Raw genomic sequence first — 21,172 nt, 5'->3', positions numbered from 1 at the left:
AGGACTGCTGGAGTCAATACCAGTTGAGTACCGACTAAATGGGTGGCAACCTACTGAGATCATTTAGACTCGTTAATAAAATGACAATGTTCGGTGGAGCGGTGTTGAGAAATACTGGTCAAGGACAATGAGTGGCACTTTTTGGGTTAAAAAGCTATCTGCTACAACATGTACGAAATGTCAAGATGCAGAATACAATATAAAATAATAACTTTTATGGTAGGATTTCAGTATCGGTGTGTCCTGCTGGTATCCTTTTTATTTGTGGAAAGATTAATAGTGCAATATCAAATGCAAATAATCTCTCAACAACTACAGGCCAACTCTGATGAAACACACACATCTTGAAATGAGCAGAACAGGAAGGAGAACGCATCAAATGAGCCTGGACAGACCAAAGCTTTGGTTTACCTTCGAACCGGTCTCTCCAGCAGAAAGAGAACATTTAGCATGCCTTTAAAATGCTATTACTGGAACCCAGGGGTACGGAGAGCTGCCAACAGCCCATTTACAAAGACTGAACATTTATATCACTTCTCTTCGGAGGTACAGTGTGTATTTGTCAGGATAATCGTCCTGTTTTGCCCAAGTCATGAATTAATTAAAGCAATTTCAAAGAAATGTAGTTTTGAGCCATCTGGGAAAAGTCGGGAATAATGAAGAAAGAACACTCAAACAGACCCTTTAACCTGACCAAGGAAGTGAAAGATAGTCACCAGCAGCCTATATATAGTTAGATTTCCATAAAACAAGGTATAATCATTATTCTCCAATTGAACTCAAGACTACAGGTCAACAGTTGTGCTCTAAATGTGTCAGCCTGAATGTCTGCTCTTTGAAATAGTCTGTCGTGAAAATAAACGTTTGATTTGTTGGAGTATGGCGTCGGCCCATATTAGGGTTAAAGTACTCCCTTCGTTTTGAGGTCATCCGAGGTTGTTGCAATGCGTCCCAAATGGCATCCTATTCCTTACATAGTGCACTACTATTGACAAGAGCCCTGGTCAAAAGTCATTCACTATATAGGGAATAGGGTACAATTTGGGACGCATTACGATTTGGGACGCACTCATCATAATGTGGGATTAGGTTTTGTCAAACTCGTTCAGTGTAGCCCTCCTTTTAGTGAAATATCTCACAGCTTTTAAATCACAAAATTAATTTTGTTTTTATTGGACTCGTAAGAGACAGTGAAAGTACTCGCCAAACCGAGGCTGTTGTTTTTATCACTTGATAGAAAATTACAACAGAAAAGTCCACCTTGTGACAGAACTACTAGAAAAACAGAGAGGAAGAAAAACCCGAGTTGTTTTATTGTTGGGAGCTGTGTTTGTCATTAATATAAGTGTAATTTGTCCAGCCTTTCACCAGCGCCCAACAATTTGAAGGAAAATGTTTGTTTATCTATACTTCTGAGAAAGGCAAACAAGTCTTCAAAACCACTTCACTTCAGACTAAACACTCATTTAACAAAGACAAAATAAACCTCTTAGATTCCAAATAATCATCAACTATAAATAATGATTAGCATTGCCAATTGAGTCAGTGCTCAAAAACACGGCAAACTTCAACCGTCAAGTAAACAAATGAAACAGCAGAAAAACAAACAGTCTTAGCAGATGGAAGGGAAATGGCCTGCCAAACCAACTGACCAACCAACCGGCTGACTTCTGTTACAACATTCACAGGTTGATATGTCACTGCTGCTGGTCGCTAAACAGGTCCGGTTGGCCCGCGCACCGTCCAATAGTAAACAAAACAGAGAGTTGCCCTGGCAACCCCACAGCCAGGCCCATCCTTATTGGCTGTAGCAGCAGGTCTGAGTCTCGTAGGGAAACAAATGGGAAAGGGATCTAGTTGGTGAAAAGTAGTGCACTACATAGGGAATAGGAAGCCCTTTGAGACACAGCCCTGGGCTCTGGGACTGACTGACTGACTGACTGACTGACTGACTGACTGATAGTAATGAAGTGCTCTGGATACAGTACATACACTGGAGATATGGAGAGGGAGAGAAGGACTGAGATAGAGAGGTTAGAGAGAAAGAGAGATACAGTGAGCTTAGGGTTACGGTTAGGGTTAGGGTTAGGGTTAGGGTTAGGGTTAGGGTTAGGGTTAGGCCATCATGAGCTTTTTATTTCTATTTTTATTTAACCTTTATTTAACGAGGCAAGTCTGTATAAAATGGTATTCACCATATGACTGTATAACGTGTGTGTGTGTGTGTGTGTGTGTGTGTGTGTGTGTGTGTGTGTGTGTGTGTGTGTGTGTGTGTGTGTGTGTGTGTGTGTGTGTGTGTGTGTGTATGTGTATATGTGTGTGTGTGTGAGCCAGTTTCAGTTTGAATCTGAGGTGCCCTTCAGCATGTCTGAATAGAGAATAAAGTGTTTAATAAAGTCTTAGCCAGTGTATTAATGAGCAGGGGCCTCCAGGGCCTGATACAGTACCTGTGCGGGAACAGCTGCGGCCCCACACTCTTTCATCTAAAAGTGTCTCTTAATGAAGTTCCTCCACACAAACACACACACACACACACACACACATAGCACTTAGGACATTCAGCAACCAACAAATGGGGCTATTCTTATCTCCCAAGGACTCCCTGAGGGATGAAGGAACTATTCCGGAACACTCTTCAGAACTACTGATGGCCCTACACATCCCATCAGGGGTCAGTATAGAGCCCTTATTCATTTAAGTGTGTGTGTCTCTATGTGGATGTGTCTCTCTCTGTGTGTGTGTGTGTGTGTGTGTGTGTGTGTGTGTGTGTGTGTGTGTGTGTGTGTGTGTGTGTGTGTGTGTGTGTGTGTGTGTGTGTGTGTGTGTGTGTGTGTGTGTGTGTGTGTGTGTGTGCATGTGAGTGTCAAAGTGACTTCCCAAAGGGGACTGAATTGATGCAATTAGTCTTCTGTTACAGGTTGGAAAGAAGAGAGGTACATAACCGGAGGGAGAGATAGATAGAGGGAGAGATAGATAGAGGGAGAGATAGATAGATAGAGGGAGAGCTAGATAGAGGGAGAGCTAGATAAAGGGAGAGATAGATAGAGGGAGAGCTAGATAGAGGGAGATATAGATAGAGGGAGAGATATATAGAGGGAGAGCTAGATAGAGGGAGAGGAGAGGAGAGGAGAGGAGAGGAGAGGAGAGGAGAGGAGAGGAGAGGAGAGGAGAGGAGAGGAGGAGGATAAGAGAGGAGAGGAGGGTAGAGGAGAGGAGGGTAGAGGAGAGGAGAGGAGAGGAGAAGAGAGGATAAGAGAGGAGAGGAGGGTAGAGGAGAGGAGAGGAGAGGAGGAGAGGAGAGGAGAGAAGGAGAGGATAAGAGAGGAGAGGAGGGTAGAAGAGAGGAGGGTAGAGGAGAGGAGAGGAGAGGAGAGGAGAGGAGGGTAGAGGAGAGGAGAGGAGAGGAGGGTAGAGGAGAGGAGGAGAGGATAAGAGAGGAGAGGAGGGTAGAGGAGAGGAGAGGAGAGGAGGGTAGAGGAGAGGAGAGGAGGAGAGGAGAGGAGAGGAGGAGAGGATAAGAGAGGAGAGGAGGGTAGAGGAGAGGAGAGGAGAGGAGAGGAGAGGAGGAGAGGAGGGTAGAGGAGAGGAGAGGAGAGGAGAGGAGAGGAGGGTAGAGGAGAGGAGCGGAGAGGAGAGGAGGAGAGGATAAGAGAGGAGAGGAGAGGAGAGGAGAGGAGAGGAGGGTAGAGGAGAGGAGGGGAGGAGAGGATAAGAGAGGAGAGGAGGGTAGAGGAGAGGAGAGGAGAGGAGAGGAGAGGAGGGTAGAGGAGAGGAGGAGAGGAGAGGAGGGGAGAGGAGAGGAGAGGAGAGGAGGGTAGAGGAGAGGAGAGGAGGGTAGAGGAGAGGAGAGGAGGAGAGGAGAGGAGAGGAGGAGAGGATAAGAGAGGAGAGGAGAGGAGAGGAGAGGAGAGGAGAGGAGAGGAGAGGAGGGTAGAGGAGAGGAGAGGAGAGGAGAGGAGGGTAGAGGAGAGGAGGAGAGGAGAGGAGAGGAGGAGAGGATAAGAGAGGAGAGGAGGGTAGAGGAGAGGAGGAGAGGAGAGGAGAGGAGGGTAGAGGAGAGGAGAGGAGAGGATAGGAGAGGAGGAGAGGAGGAGAGGATAAGAGAGGAGAGGAGGGTAGAGGAGAGGAGAGGAGGAGAGGAGAGGAGAGGAGGAGAGGATAAGAGAGGAGAGGAGGGTAGAGGAGAGGAGGGTAGAGGAGAGGAGAGGAGGAGAGGATAAGAGAGGAGAGGAGAGGAGAGGAGAGGAGAAGAGAGGAGGAGAGGATAAGAGAGGAGAGGAGGGTAGAGGAGAGGAGAGGAGAGGAGAGGAGAGGAGGAGAGGAGGGTAGAGGAGAGGAGAGGAGAGGAGAGAGGAGAGGAGGGTAGAGGAGAGGAGCGGAGAGGAGAGGAGGAGAGGATAAGAGAGGAGAGGAGAGGAGAGGAGAGGAGGGTAGAGGAGAGGAGGGGAGGAGAGGATAAGAGAGGAGAGGAGGGTAGAGGAGAGGAGAGGAGAGGAGAGGAGAGGAGAGGAGGGTAGAGGAGAGGAGGAGAGGAGAGGAGAGGAGGAGAGGATAAGAGAGGAGAGGAGGGTAGAGGAGAGGAGAGGAGAGGAGGGTAGAGGAGAGGAGAGGAGAGGAGAGGAGAGGAGGGTAGAGGAGGAGAGGAGAGGAGGAGAGGAGAGGAGAGGAGGAGAGGATAAGTGAGGAGAGGAGAGGAGAGGAGAGGAGAGGAGGGTAGAGGAGAGGAGAGGAGAGGAGGGTAGAGGAGAGGAGGAGAGGAGAGGAGAGGAGGAGAGGATAAGAGAGGAGAGGAGGGTAGAGGAGAGGAGGAGAGGAGAGGAGAGGAGGGTAGAGGAGAGGAGAGGAGAGGATAGGAGAGGAGGAGAGGAGGAGAGGATAAGAGAGGAGAGGAGGGTAGAGGAGAGGAGAGGAGGAGAGGAGAGGAGAGGAGGAGAGGATAAGAGAGGAGAGGAGGGTAGAGGAGAGGAGGGTAGAGGAGAGGAGAGGAGGAGAGGATAAGAGAGGAGAGGAGGGTAGAGGAGAGGAGAAGAGAGGTGAGAGGATAAGAGAGGAGAGGAGGGTAGAGGAGAGGAGAGGAGGAGAGGATAAGAGAGGAGAGGAGGGTAGAGGAGAGGAGAGGAGAGGAGAGGAGAGGAGGAGAGAATAAGAGAGGAGAGGAGGGTAGAGGAGAGGAGAGGAATGTTTCTACTTAGCTCAACTCCAAGTTACTGCGCTGATTATAAAAACAAGTTTGGATCGGAAGGAAAACACCCCACCCCACCCTCCCCTCCATCTCTCCCTTCATCTTTCCATCCCTCCTTCCATTCTTGACCTGGTCTATTTACTCCTTTGATCAATCTAAATGCCCCGTTAAGATTCTCCTGAGAAAACTCTTACTTATTCTCTATATTATAGACAGCTACTTTTGACCAGGCCTCATAGGGATCTAATTAAAAGTAGTGCACTATGTAAGGAATAGGGTATCATTGAAGACGCACACAGCCTTTGAGCCGCAGGAGAAAATCAAGCCTAGGTTTCTCTGCCAGATCCAAATCAACACGATGAGACAGAGAGGAACTAGAGGGCTCTGATTCAGTGATTCAGCCCAAAAGAGAGTGCCCCAAATGGAACCCTATTCCCTCTATAGTGCACTACATTTGAGAAGTGCCCTATATGGGGACTAGTGAGCCATTTAGGACACTGACAGGGAGCATCAAGGACAAGCTATTACAAATGATTACCATTCCAAATGCAGGGGCGTGTTGTTGTGACTCCGGGTGTTGAAAGGGTGTGACAGAGAAGTGGGGACATTTGGGAATTTTGGGCTAGAAAAATCAGGGGTGTACACACACACACACACACACACACACACACACACACACACACACACACACACACACACACACACACACACACACACACACACACACACACACACACACACACACACACACACACACACACACACACACACACACACACACACACAGGGTGTCGAACAAAGCCCTGACTGACTTTCTCCAGAAGGGTGTAACGTAGCAGAAAATCTATGCATTGCTTTCTTTTGTTACACACACCATGTTTTACTCCATTCGAGCACCATAATAAAAGGTATGTGTGTGTTTGTGTGTGTGTGTATGTGCGTCTTACTGGGAATGTACCATGTCGCTGCCCCACCCGAACCCCGACGACAGCACGGGGTCCTCTGGGTTGGAGGGGTTACCACGGTTACCACAGGGGTGCCCTTGTGCATGCCCGAAGAGAAAAAGGAAAGGACCACTTTGTATTCATCCTCCTGTTTCAGTCCATCAAAGCTGAATGAAAGGATGAAGCGTCCTCAGAGAGGAGTGGCTGGTGCCGTGACCCAAGGTCAAGAGAGAGAGGGGGAGGAGAAAAGGAGGAGAGGAGAGAATGAAGGCAGAAGGTTTCAACTTGATAAATGGGACTGTGTTTTTTGGTGCTCTGCTCAAAGCCAGAGGAGAGGTTGGAATAATCAGTGAAATAGGCTCTCCTTTTTCCTGTGGCCTTGCCAGTGCACACGCTCCCAACCTCCCAGCAATACTTTCCTCAGGGAATGTACTAGCAATGTTTCCTTTCTAAAGTTCTGTCTTGACTGTAGTTTGGTTAAATTTTCAAAAAGCTTGGAATAAGTCAATTCCTTTACAACTTCGGACGATATGGAAATAAAGTATTGAATCTCAAATCATCTTTACCGAGGACAAAGTCAGTTCTTTATTCCTGAAGCATCTTATAGACATCTATAATTTAACAGCTACAACTCTAGAATAAATGGACCACCCGCTAGAAATGGTACATGGTCAATGCCTACATAACCATAAGTTTGATCGAGTCATAAATGTTTGAAATGCTTAGGCACGCTCCAAGGTAACTAACTCTCTTCACTGCAAAAGTTTGTTCCAACCTCTACTCTCGAACCAATAGAACTCCTGGGAGAGAGAGAGAGGAGAGAGGAGAGAGGAGAGAGGAGAGAGAGAGAGAGAGAGAGAGAGAGAGAGAGAGAGAGAGAGAGAGAGAGAGAGAGAGAGAGATACCACACAAAGAAGGACCTTGTGTTTTTCACTGTGTGCAGCGTAGGTCAAATACACTCCTTTACTCTATTTTCTCAGTTTCCTCTTGCTGCTCTCTCTCTCTCCTCTCCCCGTCTTCCCTCTCTCTCCCTCCCTCCTCCCCGTCTTCTCTCTCTCTCTCCCTCTCCGTCTTCCCTCACTTCCTCTCTCTCTCCGTCTCTTCTCTCTCTCATCTTTTTCTCTCACCCCTTCTCTGTTCTCTTTGCCCCGCTTCTCTTATCCCTCTATCTCCTCATCTTCTCCTCATCTTCTCCTGTATCTCCTCATCTTCTCCTCAATCTCCTCATCTTCTCCTCTATCTCCTCATCTTCTCCTCATCTTCTCCTCCTCTTCTCCTTATCTATCTCCTCATCTTCTCCTCTTCTTCTCCTCATCTATCTCCTCATCTTCTCCTCTATCTATCTCCTCATATTCTCCTCATCTTCTCCTCAATCTCCCCATCTATCTCCTCCTCTTCTCCTCATCTTCTCCTATATATCATCATCTTCTCCTCTATCTCTATCTCCTCATCTTTTCCTCATCTTCTCCTCTATCTCCTCATCTATCTCCTCAATCTCCTCATCTTCTCCTCTATCTCTATCTCCTCATCTTTTCCTCATCTTCTCCTCTATCTCCTCATCTATCTCCTCATCTTCTCCTTTCAGACAGACTTATTCAAAGGGGTCATTACATGTTATAATATAGAGAGCACTAATTAAGAGTTGCAGTAGTGAATCAGCTAATGAGTCTAGAGGGAACCAACAAGCTGTTATTAGGCTGCTACCTCTCTCCTTCTCTCTTTCATTAACTCTCTCTCTCTCTCTCTAACTCTCTCAAAGTTTCTCCTCTCCCCAACGCCTACAGTTACTACCTTCCCTCCCTCCTTACTCCATCCCTCGTTCCCCTCCTGTTTTTATGGAGAGAAAAAAAAACATTCACACCATCTCTCTACTGCCTCTGACTCAACTGAATGAAAGCGTGCCACTGACCATCACACACATACTGATCATCACTCACATACTGATCATTACTCACATACTGACCATCACTCACATACTGGCCATCACACACATACTGATCATCACTCACATACTGATCATTACTCACATACTGACCATCACACACATACTGATCATCACTCACATACTGATCATCACTCACATACTGACCATCACACACATACTGATCATCACTCACATACTGATCATCACTCACATACTGATCATCACACACATACTGACCATCACACACATACTGATCATCACTCACATACTGATCATCACTCACATACTGACCATCACACACATACTGATCATCACACACATACTGATCATCACTCACATACTGACCATCACACACATACTGATCATCACTCACATACTGATCATCACACACATACTGACCATCACTCACATACTGATCATCACACACATACTGACCATCACACACATACTGAGCATCACTCACATACTGATCATCACTCACATACTGACCATCACACACATACTGATCATCACTCACATAATGATCATCACTCACATACTGATCATCACTCACATACTGATCATCACACACATACTGACCATCACTCACATACTGACCATCACACACATACTGACCATCACTCACATACTGACCATCACACACATACTGATCACCACTCACATACTGACCATCACACACATACTGATCACCACTCACATACTGTTCATCACACACATACTGACCATCACTCACATACTGACCATCACTCAAATACTGATCATCACACACCTACTGACCATCACTCACATACTGATCATCACTCACATACTGATCGTCACACACATACTGACCATCACACACATACTGACCATCACTCTCCCCATCATTTTGTTAGGTTGCACATTATTCTAAAATGTATTAAATTGTTTTTATCCCTTATCAATCTACACCCAATACCCCATAGTGACAAAGCAAAAACAGGTTTAGAAATGTTCTATCATTTATAAAAAAATTAAAAACAAAAATATCACATTTACATAAGTATTCAGACCCTTTCCTAAGTTGAAACACCTTTGGCATCAATTACAGCCTTGAATTTGGTACAAGCTTGGCACACCTGTATTTGAGGAGTTTCTCCTATTCTTCTCTGCAGATCCTCTCAAGCTCTGTCAGGTTGGATGGGGAGCGTTGCTGCACAGCTCGTTTCAGGTCTCTCCAGAGATGTTCGATCGGGTTCAAGTCCGGGCTCTGGCTGGGCCACTCAAGGACATTCAGAGACTTGTCCCAAAGCCACTCCTGCATTGTCTTGGCTGTGTGCTTAGGGTTCGTTGTCCTGTTGGAAGCTTAATCTTCGCCCCAGTCTGAGGTCTGGAGCAGGTTTTCATCAAGGATCTCGCTGTACATTACTCCGTTCATCTTTGTCTCGATCCTGACAGGTCTCCCAGTCCCTGCCGCTGAAAAGCATCCCCACAGCATGATGCTGCCACCACCATGCTTCACTGTAGTGATGATGCCATGTTTCCTCCAGATGTGACACTTGGCATTCAGGCCAAAGAGTTGAATCTTGGTTTCATTAGACCAGATGATCTTGTTTCTCATGGTCTGAGAGTCAATAGGTGCCTTTTGGCAAACTTCAAGCGGGCAGTCATGTGCCTTTTACTGAGGAGTGGCTTCCGTCTGGGCACTCTACCATAAAGGCCTGATTGGTGTAGTGCTGCAGAGAGGGTTGTCCTTCTGGAAGGCTCTCCCATCTCCACAGAGGAACTGGAGCTTTGTCAGTGATCATCGGGTCCTTGGTCCCTGACCAAGGCCCTTCTCCCCCGATTGCTCAGTTTGGCCGGGCGGCCAGCTGTAGGAAGAGTCTTGGTGATTCCAAACTTCTTCCATTTAAGAATGGAGGTCACTGTGTTCTTGGGAACCTTCAATGCTGCAGACATTTTTTGGTACCCTTCCCCAGATCTGTGCCTCGACACAATCCTGTCTCGGAGCTCTACGAACAATTCCTTTGACCTCATGACTTGGTTTTTTGCTCTGACATGCACTGTCAACTGTGGGACCTTATATAGACAGGTGTGTGCCTTTCCAAATCATGTCCAATCAATTTAATTTACCACAGGTGGAATCCAATCAAGTTGTAGAAACATCTCAAGGATGATCAATGGAAACAGGATGCACCTGAGCTCAATTTCGAGTCTCATAGCAAAGGGTCTGAATACTTATGTAAAGGTATACATTTTCTACAAACCTGTTTTTGTTTTGTCATTATGGGGTATTGTGTTAAGGGTGCTGAGGATTTTTTTGTATATAATCTATTTTAGAATAAGGCTGTAACGTAACAAAATGTGGAAAAAGTCAAGGGGTCTGAATGCTTTCCGAAGGCACTGTACATCACAGACACACACGCACGTACGTAAGCACACAAACACACACACAGAATATCAGATAGTGTGCATTCTGAGCTTCGACCTTTTCTCATTTGATTTAGGCCTACAACTTTCACATGAGGCTTTTGGTGTTCCAGCCGGTTACATTGCTGCTCATGTTAGATGTCTTTGTAAGCTCCTCTGACAGGTAATTTATGACCCTATTGTCCCTAGAATGAGGCAACGAGGCGGGGTAGCGCTGGATCTGTGCAGTGTGTCAAGATTTTTAAAAAGCCCCATATTTTTAGGGATCTCGGTAGAGCCGTAAAGTTTCACAAGAAAGACTCTATTTTGGCTTTGGACTGTGTTGTTACCCTCATCCCATTCTCTCTCTCTCTCTCTGACTGACACTGTCGTCTCCTCTTGTTTTGCAGAGGACTGGATCCAGAGGAATTACTTGCAAAGCGATAAGTTCTCTCCCTCTCTCTCTCCCTCTCTCTCTCACACACACACACACACACACACACACACACACACGCACGCACACGCACACACACACAACCGCCCGTTTGCTCTCACAAGCTCCTCCCATGCCTCTCTATTTGCTTGTAGGGAAAGCACACTAGACAGAATGTACACCAAGGCTGTGTCTGAAAATTAATGGCAACCTATGCCCAAAGTGGTGCACTATGGGCCCTAGTCAAAAGTAGTGCACTATGCAGGGAATTGGGTGCAATTTGGGATGAGTCCATGGCCTTTACATGCCTCTCTGTTTTACTGCCCAGCAGTTTACTGTGCTTGTCTAACCTCCTAAAGCCACTAAACCCACAGCGGCTGATCTTTCTGTGTGTTAGCTAATCTCAGCCACTCCTGTTGACTGTAACAGGCTGTAGTACAAAGAGCTAGGAGATAGAGGTGGTCGTGCTGAGAAGGACAAATACACTACTCAACTGAGCGGAACATTTAAAGGGGCGGTCCAGTTCTGACACTACTGGTTATGGTTCTTGTAATTACATGCCAAATACACGTGGCTATAAAGGTACACACTGACATTGGTTAAATGTCTTTGCTGTGACTGAGCAAAATTTACAAAAACAAGTTTCTGGCCAACCCTGTCTTTAGCCAAGAGCCACTGTACGGGCCAACTATTTGGGAAAGAGTTTAGTAACACAGGTCAGAGTGGATTGAGGTTATATGGGACACACTTGTTGTGCAGCACAATCCTGCGTTCCTTTAACCTTGTCCTAACCCTCAGCTAACCTTCACGCTAACCTTTCCCTCCCCCCAATACAGCAGTTATTCCTGAATCCTAAAGCAGCTCCTCTCTCTTTAACTTCAACCTTCCAACAACCTTCCCTTAACCTTCCCCTCCCCTCATACCAGCAGTCATTTTGTGAGGACAACCCAACTAACCCCTGCGTCGTTAACCCTTCACAACCTTCGCCTCCCTCCTGAGAGAGTGTGCATGTGTGGCTCCTAAGTGGCCACTGTGTTAGATCTACAAGCTATGAGAGAATGTAAAGACCCTGTACACTAACACTACAGCTGTTAAACCTTCAGCAGTGTGTGTGCGTGCGTGCGTGCGTGTGTGTGTGTGTGTGTGTCTGCCTGCATGTGTGTTTGCGTGTGTGCGTGCGTGTGTGTGTATGACTCTCTTGCATGTCCAATCCATAGTCTCAACTCATTCCTCACACACCAAACAGAGGCCCATGTTTTCTAACTAAAGCCCATTCAACCAAAAACCACTTAGACCCCTAAAATAATATCCAGACAGACACACAGACAGTCAAAGACACACATGCACACGTTAATGCTAGAATAACACACCAGTCTGGTGAATGACACCAGAATGAGAAGTTGACACAACGCACGCTCATGTGGGCAAATAACAGGCCTGCTTCTCAACCGGCATCTCAATTTATCATGACTAACAAACAAGGTGTGTGCGCGTGTGTCAAAATCATGAAACGTCCCATGCTACACATTTCTCTCTGCTATACAGTGCAGTGCAGATGTTTCTCTCTGCTATACAGTGCAGTGCATTCCAGATGTTTCTCTTTGCGATACATTGCAGTGCATTCCAGATGTTTCTCTCTGCTATACAGTGCAGTCCAGATGTTTCTCTCTACTATACAGTGCAGTGCATTCCAGATGTTTCTCTTTGCGATACATTGCAGTGTATTCCAGATGTTTCTCTCTGCTATACAGTGCAGTGTATTCCAGATGTTTCCCTCTGCTATACAGTGCAGTGCAGATGTTTCTCTCTGTTATACAGTGCAGTGTATTCCAGATGTTTCTCTTTGCGATACATTGCAGTGCATTCCAGATGTTTCTCTCTACTATACAGTGCAGTGTATTCCAGATGTTTCTCTCTGCTATACAGTGCAGTGCATTCCAGATGTTTCTCTCTGCTATACAGTGCAGTGCAGATGTTTCTCTCTGTTATACAGTGCAGTGTATTCCAGATGTTTCTCTCTGCTATACAGTGCAGTCCAGATGTTTCTCTCTGCTATACAGTGCAGTGCATTCTGAATGTTTCTCTACTATGCAGTGCAGTGCATTCCAGATGTTTCTCTCTGCTATACAGTGCAGTGCATTACAGATGTTTCTCTCTGCTATACAGTGCAGTGCATTCCAGATGTTTCTCTCTGCTATACAGAGCAGTGCATTCCAGATGTTTCTCTCTGCTATACAGTGCAGTGTATTCCAGATGTTTCTCTCTACTATGCAGTGCATTCCAGATGTTTCTCTCTGCTATGCAGTGCAGTGCATTCCAAATGTGTCTCTCTACTATGCAGTGCATTCCAGATGTTTCTCTCTGCTATACAAGTGCAGTGTATTCCAGATGTTTCTCTCTGCTATACAGTGCAGTGTATTCCAGATGTTTCTCTTTGCTATACAGTGCAGTGTATTCCAGATGTTTCTCTCTGCTATACAGTGCAGTGTATTCCAGATGTTTCTCTCTGCTATACAGTGCAGCGCATTCCAGATGTTCCCTAAGCTGGCTGGTATAGGGTCCCTGGCAGTGTGTGTGTGCGAGCGGGGGGCGTGTGGAAGTGTGTGTGTCTCCGTGTGTGTGTGTCTGTGTGTGTGTGTATGCATGTGTGTGTGTTTGTGTGTGTTCCATAGACTGGTTGGTTTAGCAGCCTCAGGCAGTGTGTGTGTGTGTGTGTGTGTGTGTGTGTGTGTGTGTGTGTGTGTGTGTGTGTGTGTGTGTGTGTGTGTGTGTGTGTGTGTGTGTGTGTGTGTGTGAACATACCGTATTCACACCCGTTGACTTTTTCCACGTTGTTGTTACAGCCTGAATTCAACATGGAATAAATGGAGATGGTTTTCACTGGCCTACACACAATACCCCATAATGACCATCTACACACAATACCCCATAATGACCATCTACACACAATACCCCATAATGACCATCTACACACAATACCCCATAATGACCATCTACACACAATACCCCATAATGACCATCTACACACAATACCACATAATGACCATCTACACACAATACCCCATAATGACCATCTACACACAATACCCCATAATGACCATCTACACACAATACCCCATAATGACCATCTACACACAATACCACATAATGACCATCTACACACAATACCCCATAATGACCATCTACACACAATACCCCATAATGACCATCTACACACAATACCCCATAATGACCATCTACACACAATACCCCATAATGACCATCTACACACAATACCCCATAATGACCATCTACACACAATACCCCATAATGACAAAGTGGAATTATGGTTTTACACATTTCTACTAATTCATTGAAAATGGAAAGCTGAAATGTTTTGAGTCAAAAATTATTCAACCCTTTTGTTAGGCAAGCCTAAATAAGTTCAGGAGTAAACCTTTGCTTAACAAAACACTTAATAATAAACTCACTCTGTGTGCAATAACAGTATTTAACAAGATTTCTGAATGACTATCTCCCTCAGTCGAGCAGGGAATTTCAAACACAGATTCAGCCACAAAGACAGGGAGGTTACAATTTTCCAATTGGTAGATGGGTAAAAAAACAGACATTCAATATCCCTTTGAGCATTAATTACACTTTGGATGGTGTATCAATACACCCAGTCACTACAAAGATACAAGTGTCCTTCCTAACTCAGTTGGCAGAGAGGAAGGAAACCGCTCAGGGATTTCACCATGAGACCAATGGTGACTTTAAAACAGTTACAGAGTTGAATGGCTGTGATAGGAGAACACTGAAGATGGATCAACAACATTGTATTTACTCCACTATACTAACCTAATTGACAGAGTGAAAAGAAGGAAGCCTGTACATGCATCCTGTTTGCATCAAAGCATTAAAGTAATACTGCAACAAAAATGTGGCAAAGCAATTGACTTTTTGTCCTGAAAAAAAAACAGAATGGAGCTTAGCACAGGCAAAATGCTAGAGGAAAACCTGGTTCAGTCTGCTTTCCACCAGACACTGGGAGATTCACCTTTCAGCAGGACAAGAACCTATAACACAAGGCCAAATCTACACTGGAGTTACCAAGACAACTATTAATGTTCCTGAGTGGCCGAGTTACAGACTCAAATCTATTTGAAAATCTATGGCAAAACCTGAAAATGGTTGTCTAGCAATGTTCAACAACCAATTTGACAGAGATGTAATAATTTTGAAAAGAATAATGGGCAAATGTTGCACAATCCAGGTGTAGAAAGCTCTTAGAGACTTACCCAGAAAGATTCATAGCTGTAATCGCTGCCAAAGGCGCTTCTACAAAGTATTGATTCAGGGGTGTGAATACTTATGTAAATGAGATTTCTGAAAACATGTGTTCACTTTGTCATTATGGGATATTGTGTGTAGATGGGTGAGACAAAAATGGATTCAATCCATTTTGAATTCAGGATGTAACACAACAAAATGTGGAATAAGTCAAGGGGTATGAATACTTTCTGTAGGCGCTGTATGTGTGTGTGTGTGTGTGTGCATGTCTGCTTGCCTGCATGTGTGTGTGTGTGTGTGTTCCACAGACTGGCTCAGCCTCAGGCAGTCTCTTTGTTCCTCCTATAGTGGCTTTCTAAGTCAATGCAGGCTCCGGTCCAAGACTACCACAGGAGAAAGTGTTAGGAACAGATGTCTACCTCGATCATTCCTCTATTCGCAGGGTCATACAGCAATTTGTATGTCGGCACTTTGTCATATATATTACACCCTATTCCCTATATAGTGCACTACTTTTGACCAGAGGCCTAAAGACCCTGGTCAAATGTAGTGCACTATATAGGGACTAGGGTGCCACTTGGGACCAAGTCATGGTGCCTAAGCTATGAGTATTGTTCCTGTCTCTGAGATGACCTGGGGTCCCCTTTTCAATGAACCCCTATCAGCAGTATCTGGGTTAAGACTAAATAACACACAAGAAAGTCTCACTTTTTTTGCTGTACAATAGATAGAAGATCTAGAGGGTACCGTGGCATTGTGTGATGTGGTGCAAATGTCTTTATGTTAAGCAGAAAAGACCCAAGGGAAGGACTCAGTTTGGTTCATATCACTCTGAGAGCGTCCATGTTCATCCAGCTCTTCACATTACTTTCGAAGGTGTGTGTGTCATTTGAAAATACATATTTCTCAGAGTATTCACATTACAGGACATGTTTTACTAAAGTCAGGTTGAATGCAATAAACCCCGTGTGTGAAAACCTCCTCCCAGTGAACACATAGTCAGCGTATGAGACCGACGTGGGAATTGAACCCACAACCTTGATCTTCCCGCGGCCAGCACCACAGCACCACACTCCAACCCACTGAGCCACCTGGCAGCAGTCCCAGTGACCAGACAATGTCTGGCTTAGCCACACATTCCCCCATGAATTTACTTCCTAGCAGCTTTCATCACACATCCACTAACACAGAGAAACCCAAAACAAGACTCCAACGAACACTATGCAGACTACAGTGTATAGATACTACAGATATATCAGCCATGTTAATGTAGCTCAGGTGTAAGTCATGAACAGGTTTAGTCACACATCCACTAACACAGAGAAACCCAAAACAAGACTCAAATGTACAGACTATCCAGCGTGTCTGTGTAGCTTAATGCAGCTCTATCACTCATCAAGACATGTCTGAGTCAGGAACATGAGCAGCATTAGACACACAGCCTCAACAAGAGAGAGACAGAAGCATCCAATTCTACAATCTTGGACTTAACATGGCTGCATCACTGAAGACTAGGGGAGACAAGCTGAATCATTCGCAAAGTTTTCAACAGAGCCAAACATACGGTGTACTCAAAAAATAAAAGTTATGGCATCTCCCCAAAAAGACCAAAAGCTTTGACAAATCCTGAATGAGGTCAAAACGTGTCAGTTTTAATAAATAAATGTTACATTTTTGGGGGAGATGCCATCACATTTTCTCTCATGGAATATATGACATTCCCCAGGTAAGCCCCCCATTCCATACAAATCCTCCTAGTAGCGCTGGGATATCTAAACTGTACATACTGAGTCAGGGGCGACATGTCCCCCCCACATTCTGAAATTGCATTTTTGTCCCCCCCAGTTTTATAATTGGAATGTGATACAAAACGAGGCAACGGTGTGCTCTAGGACCATGTGGACGCCTCCGAGCGGTCGGATAGGCTGTTTGGAATGTTTATCTGACTGGATTTATAAAAACTTTTTTAAACTTTCCCCCTAAAACCAAAGTTGTGCCCCTGTACTGAGTACCCACCCAGTCCTAAGTCAAGTCCCTATAGCAGCAGGTCTGGGGACCGACATGGTCACAGTGACGTTGCTGACTAAATCATCCTGGTTGAATGATTCTCAGTATCAGAAGGGAATAAGCAGGAAATCCTGCGTTCTCCAACCAGGATTTCTGGGAAACTTGGGAAATTTGGGAAAGTTTATAATTTTGCAACCTTAATAGTGATAGTTAGTCAACACTGATTCAGACGGTTCTAATGTGGTTGTGATAATGTGAGTGACCGCCACGTTCCCGTCCCCAGTACAGGGTCCATCTCTACAGAAAGGTTATGGCCTGGAAACCTGTGTTTTAAAGGAAATGTCTCATTACTGTGTGCCTAAAAGAAATGGGACAGATATTCTGTCAGGCTCTGCCTCTTTATACCACTTGTTCTCTCTTCAATAGCCTCTCTGGCATTTAACTGCATGTCTGAAATTCACAGACAAATGTAATACCATCTTTCATTTCTATTAAACTACTAACCCATGGGCCAAGTGACAGAGCAGTTTTTCTATTGAATTTGGTGCTTCAAAAAAAGTAATGGGCCATACAAGCATACAAATTACAGACAAATAATGCAGGAGAAATCCAACTTTAAACATTCAGACATGTTTCTGCGTATCATTAGGGATCATTTGTCCTAATATTGGTCAGATGCGAGCTTTTCAAAACACCATGTACTCAACATTTTAACCAGAATTGTGTGGTTCCTGATCCAAAAGGCCAAATTGGGAGCAAAAAAACCAACATATCTTTATTATCCTCAGCTCTTCAGCCCAACGCCAGATGGATCAGCAGGAGCACGCTGCTTTATTGAATCAAACTGGAGAAAATGTTCCACATTTGAGAAGATGCAGAGAGAAGAATGAATGAATGCATTGTATCCTGGTCCACTCAATATCTTCTCACATAGTGTATACTGTAGAAAAAGACATTGGGGACTTTTCCTACTGCTTATAAATAGTTGTTCTTTTGACATGTCATGTGTGTCTCATTTGTTGTCTACACCCCAAAAACACCCCATCTTTCTCTCCCTTACTCCCACACGCCACTCACAGCAGACCCACTCAGAGGATCAGGTTTTCCACTGTGTGTGTGTGCGTGTGCGTGTGCGTGTGTGTGTGTGTGTGTGCTTGTGTGTGTGTGTGTGTGTGTGTGTGTGTGTGTGTGTGTGTGTGTGTGTGTGTGTGTGTGTGTGTGTGTGTGTGTGTGTGTGTGTGTGTGTGTGTGAGTGTGTGTGTGTGTGTGTGTGTGTGTGTGTGTGTGTGTGTGTGTGTGTGTGTGTGTGTGTGTGTGTGTGTGTGTGTGTGTGTGTGTGTGTGTGTGTGTGTGTGTGTGTGTGTGTTTGTGTTGGTATGTGTGTACCCACCTGGTCGTCGTATCTGTAGGTAAGGAACTGGTCCTCGGTAGCGTCCTCCAGGAAACTTCCCTGAGGGGTCAGAGCAAACTCAGGCAGGAACACGGCACCCTGGGTCTGGCTCTGGGTCGCTCCACACTGGGGAGACAGGAGGTAGAAAATAAAAAGATGAATAGAAAACTTGAAATCCCCCAAGAAGAGATAACTCTGCTCCCCAAGAAGAGATCCCTGGTAACTCTGTTCCCCAAGAAGAGATCACTGGTAACTCTGTTCCCCAAGAAGAGATCCCTGGTAACTCTGTTCCCCAAGAAGAGATCCCTGGTAACTCTGTTCCCCAAGAAGAGATCCCTGGTAACTCTGTTCCACAAGAAGAGATCCCTGGTAACTCTGTTCCCCAAGAAGAGATCCCTGGTAACTCTGTTCCACAAGAAGAGATCCCTAGTAACTCTGTTCCCCAAGAGGAGATCCCTGGTAACTCTGTTCCCCAAGAAGAGATCCTTAGTAACTCTGTTCCCCAAGAAGAGATCCCTGGTAACTCTGTTCCCCAAGAAGAGATCCCTAGTAACTCTGTTCCCCAAGAAGAGATCCCTGGTAACTCTGTTCCCCAAGAAGAGATCCCTGGTAACTCTGTTCCACAAGAAGAGATCCCTGGTAACTCTGTTCCCCAAGAAGAGATCCCTGGTAACTCTGTTCCCCAAGAAGAGATCCCTGGTAACTCTGTTCCCCAAGAAGATATCCCTGGTAACTCTGTTCCACAAGAAGAGATCCCTGGTAACTCTGTTCCCCAAGAAGAGATCCCTGGTAACTCTGTTCCCCAAGAAGAAATCCCTAGTAACTCTGTTCCACAAGAAAAGATCCCTGGTAACTCTGTTCCCCAAGAAGAGATCCCTGGTAACTCTGTTCCACAAGAAGAGATCCCTGGTAACTCTGTTCCCCAAGAAGAGATCCCTGGTAACTCTGTTCCCCAAGAAGAGATCCCTGGTAACTCTGTTCCACAAGAAGAGATCCCTAGTAACTCTGTTCCCCAAGAAGAGATCCCTGGTAACTCTGTTCCCCAATAAGAGATCCCTGGTAACTCCGTTCCCCAAGAAGAGATCCCTAGTAACTCTGTTCCCCAAGAAGAGATCCCTGGTAACTCTGTTCCCCAAGAAGAGATCCCTAGTAACTCTGTTCCCCAAGAAGAGATCCCTGGTAACTCTGTTCCCCAAGAAGAGATCCCTAGTAACTCTGTTCCCCAAGAAGAGATCCCTGGTAACTCCGTTCCCCAAGAAGAGATCCCTAGTAACTCTGTTCCCCAAGAAGAGATCCCTGGTAACTATGTTCCCCAAGAAGAGATCCCTAGTAACTCTGTTCCCCAAGAAGAGATCCCTGGTAACTCTGTTCCCCAAGAAGAGATCCCTAGTAACTCTGTTCCCCAAGAAGAGATCCCTAGTAACTCTGTTCCCCAAGAAGAGATCCCTAGTAACTCTGTTCCCCAAGAAGAGATCCCTAGTAACTCTGTTCCCCAAGAAGAGATCCCTAGTAACTCTGTTCCCCAAGAAGAGATCCCTGGTAACTCTGTTCCCCAAGAAGAGATCCCTGGTAACTCTGTTCCCCAAGAAGAGATCCCTGGTAACTCTGTTCCCCAAGAAGAGATCCCTGGTAACTCTGTTCCCCAAGAAGAGATCCCTAGTAACTCCGTTCCCCAAGAAGAGATCCCTAGTAACTCTGTTCCCCAAGAAGAGATCCCTGGTAACTCTGTTCCCCAAGAAGAGATCCCTAGTAACTCTGTTCCCCAAGAAGAGATCCCTAGTAACTCTGTTCCCCAAGAAGAGATCCCTGGTAACTCTGTTCCCCAAGAAGAGATCCCTGGTAACTCTGTTAGAGGTTTTACCTGAATAGAGCTAATAATGTGAACTTCTCCCAACACACACGCACACACACACACGAGCACACGCACATGCACGCACGCATGTGTGTCATCACTGTGCAAATGTGCAGCACAACATCCACTCCTCTCAGCTGCAGACTCCCTATCCAAGACGACGTAGTGCTAGTCAGCGTAGCTCTCAGAACAGACCGTAAATCACACTACTAATCCCTGTGATGTTCATTAGAGAAGAGAAACCTGGACCGAAGTCTTGTTTAATAAACAGATGCAGTGATATCATCTCGCCAAGTAGACCGAGGTTGGTATTGTATTCACACTGTGTGTATACACAGGAGAGACTAGCTGGGATCCAACTAACATCACTGAATTCTGTGGCGAACACGGTATTTTTCCTGAAATTGTGCTAAACACACACACACACACAGGCATGTATGTGTGTTGATATCAGTGCGTCCCTAGTGAAAGCCTAAGTGTGTGATGTAGTGAAGACACTTAGGGCTGGATAGAGCAGCAGTATGGCTGGCATGCTTTCTCCCTAAGGATCAACACGCTTTCATCATGCTATCCAACTGACACACACATCCACAGACACAGACACACACTGAGAAGAGAGTCAGACACACACTCTTTCATCAGTAACTTGGTGGGTGTCTGACAGGACACCAGAGAAGACACCAGCTGAGAGGCAGGACTTCAGTCTTCTCCCACTGAGCTGTCCTCCAGACAGACACAACCCTGCACCCAGACTCCAGCCTAAACAAAGCCCATCTGTGAAGCCCCCCCCCCCTCGTCCCC

The 21,172-nt window shown here is 45.6% G+C and overlaps 1 protein-coding gene across 4 annotated transcripts in view; it reads right to left on the bottom strand.

Annotated features, from left to right (window-relative positions):
- The window catches only part of adamtsl3 (ADAMTS-like 3), a 250,200-nt gene that overhangs the window by 202,216 nt on the left and 26,812 nt on the right, over nucleotides 1-21,172 (bottom strand). For 3 of the 4 annotated variants that reach the window (XM_055900039.1, XM_055900041.1, XM_055900038.1), the window contains exon 3: nucleotides 18,520-18,645. The exons of the other annotated variant lie outside the window; for it this stretch is intronic. In XM_055900039.1, coding sequence (XP_055756014.1) covers nucleotides 18,520-18,645 — 126 coding nt within the window. The remainder of the gene's footprint in view (nucleotides 1-18,519; nucleotides 18,646-21,172) is intronic. 4 annotated transcript variants of the gene reach the window in all.

This window comes from Salvelinus fontinalis, chromosome 35 (genome assembly GCF_029448725.1).
Source record: "Salvelinus fontinalis isolate EN_2023a chromosome 35, ASM2944872v1, whole genome shotgun sequence".
Taxonomy (NCBI): Eukaryota; Metazoa; Chordata; class Actinopteri; order Salmoniformes; family Salmonidae; genus Salvelinus; species Salvelinus fontinalis.
Note: the sequence above shows the minus strand (reverse complement) of the source record. Positions and strands in the feature narration are given on the sequence as shown.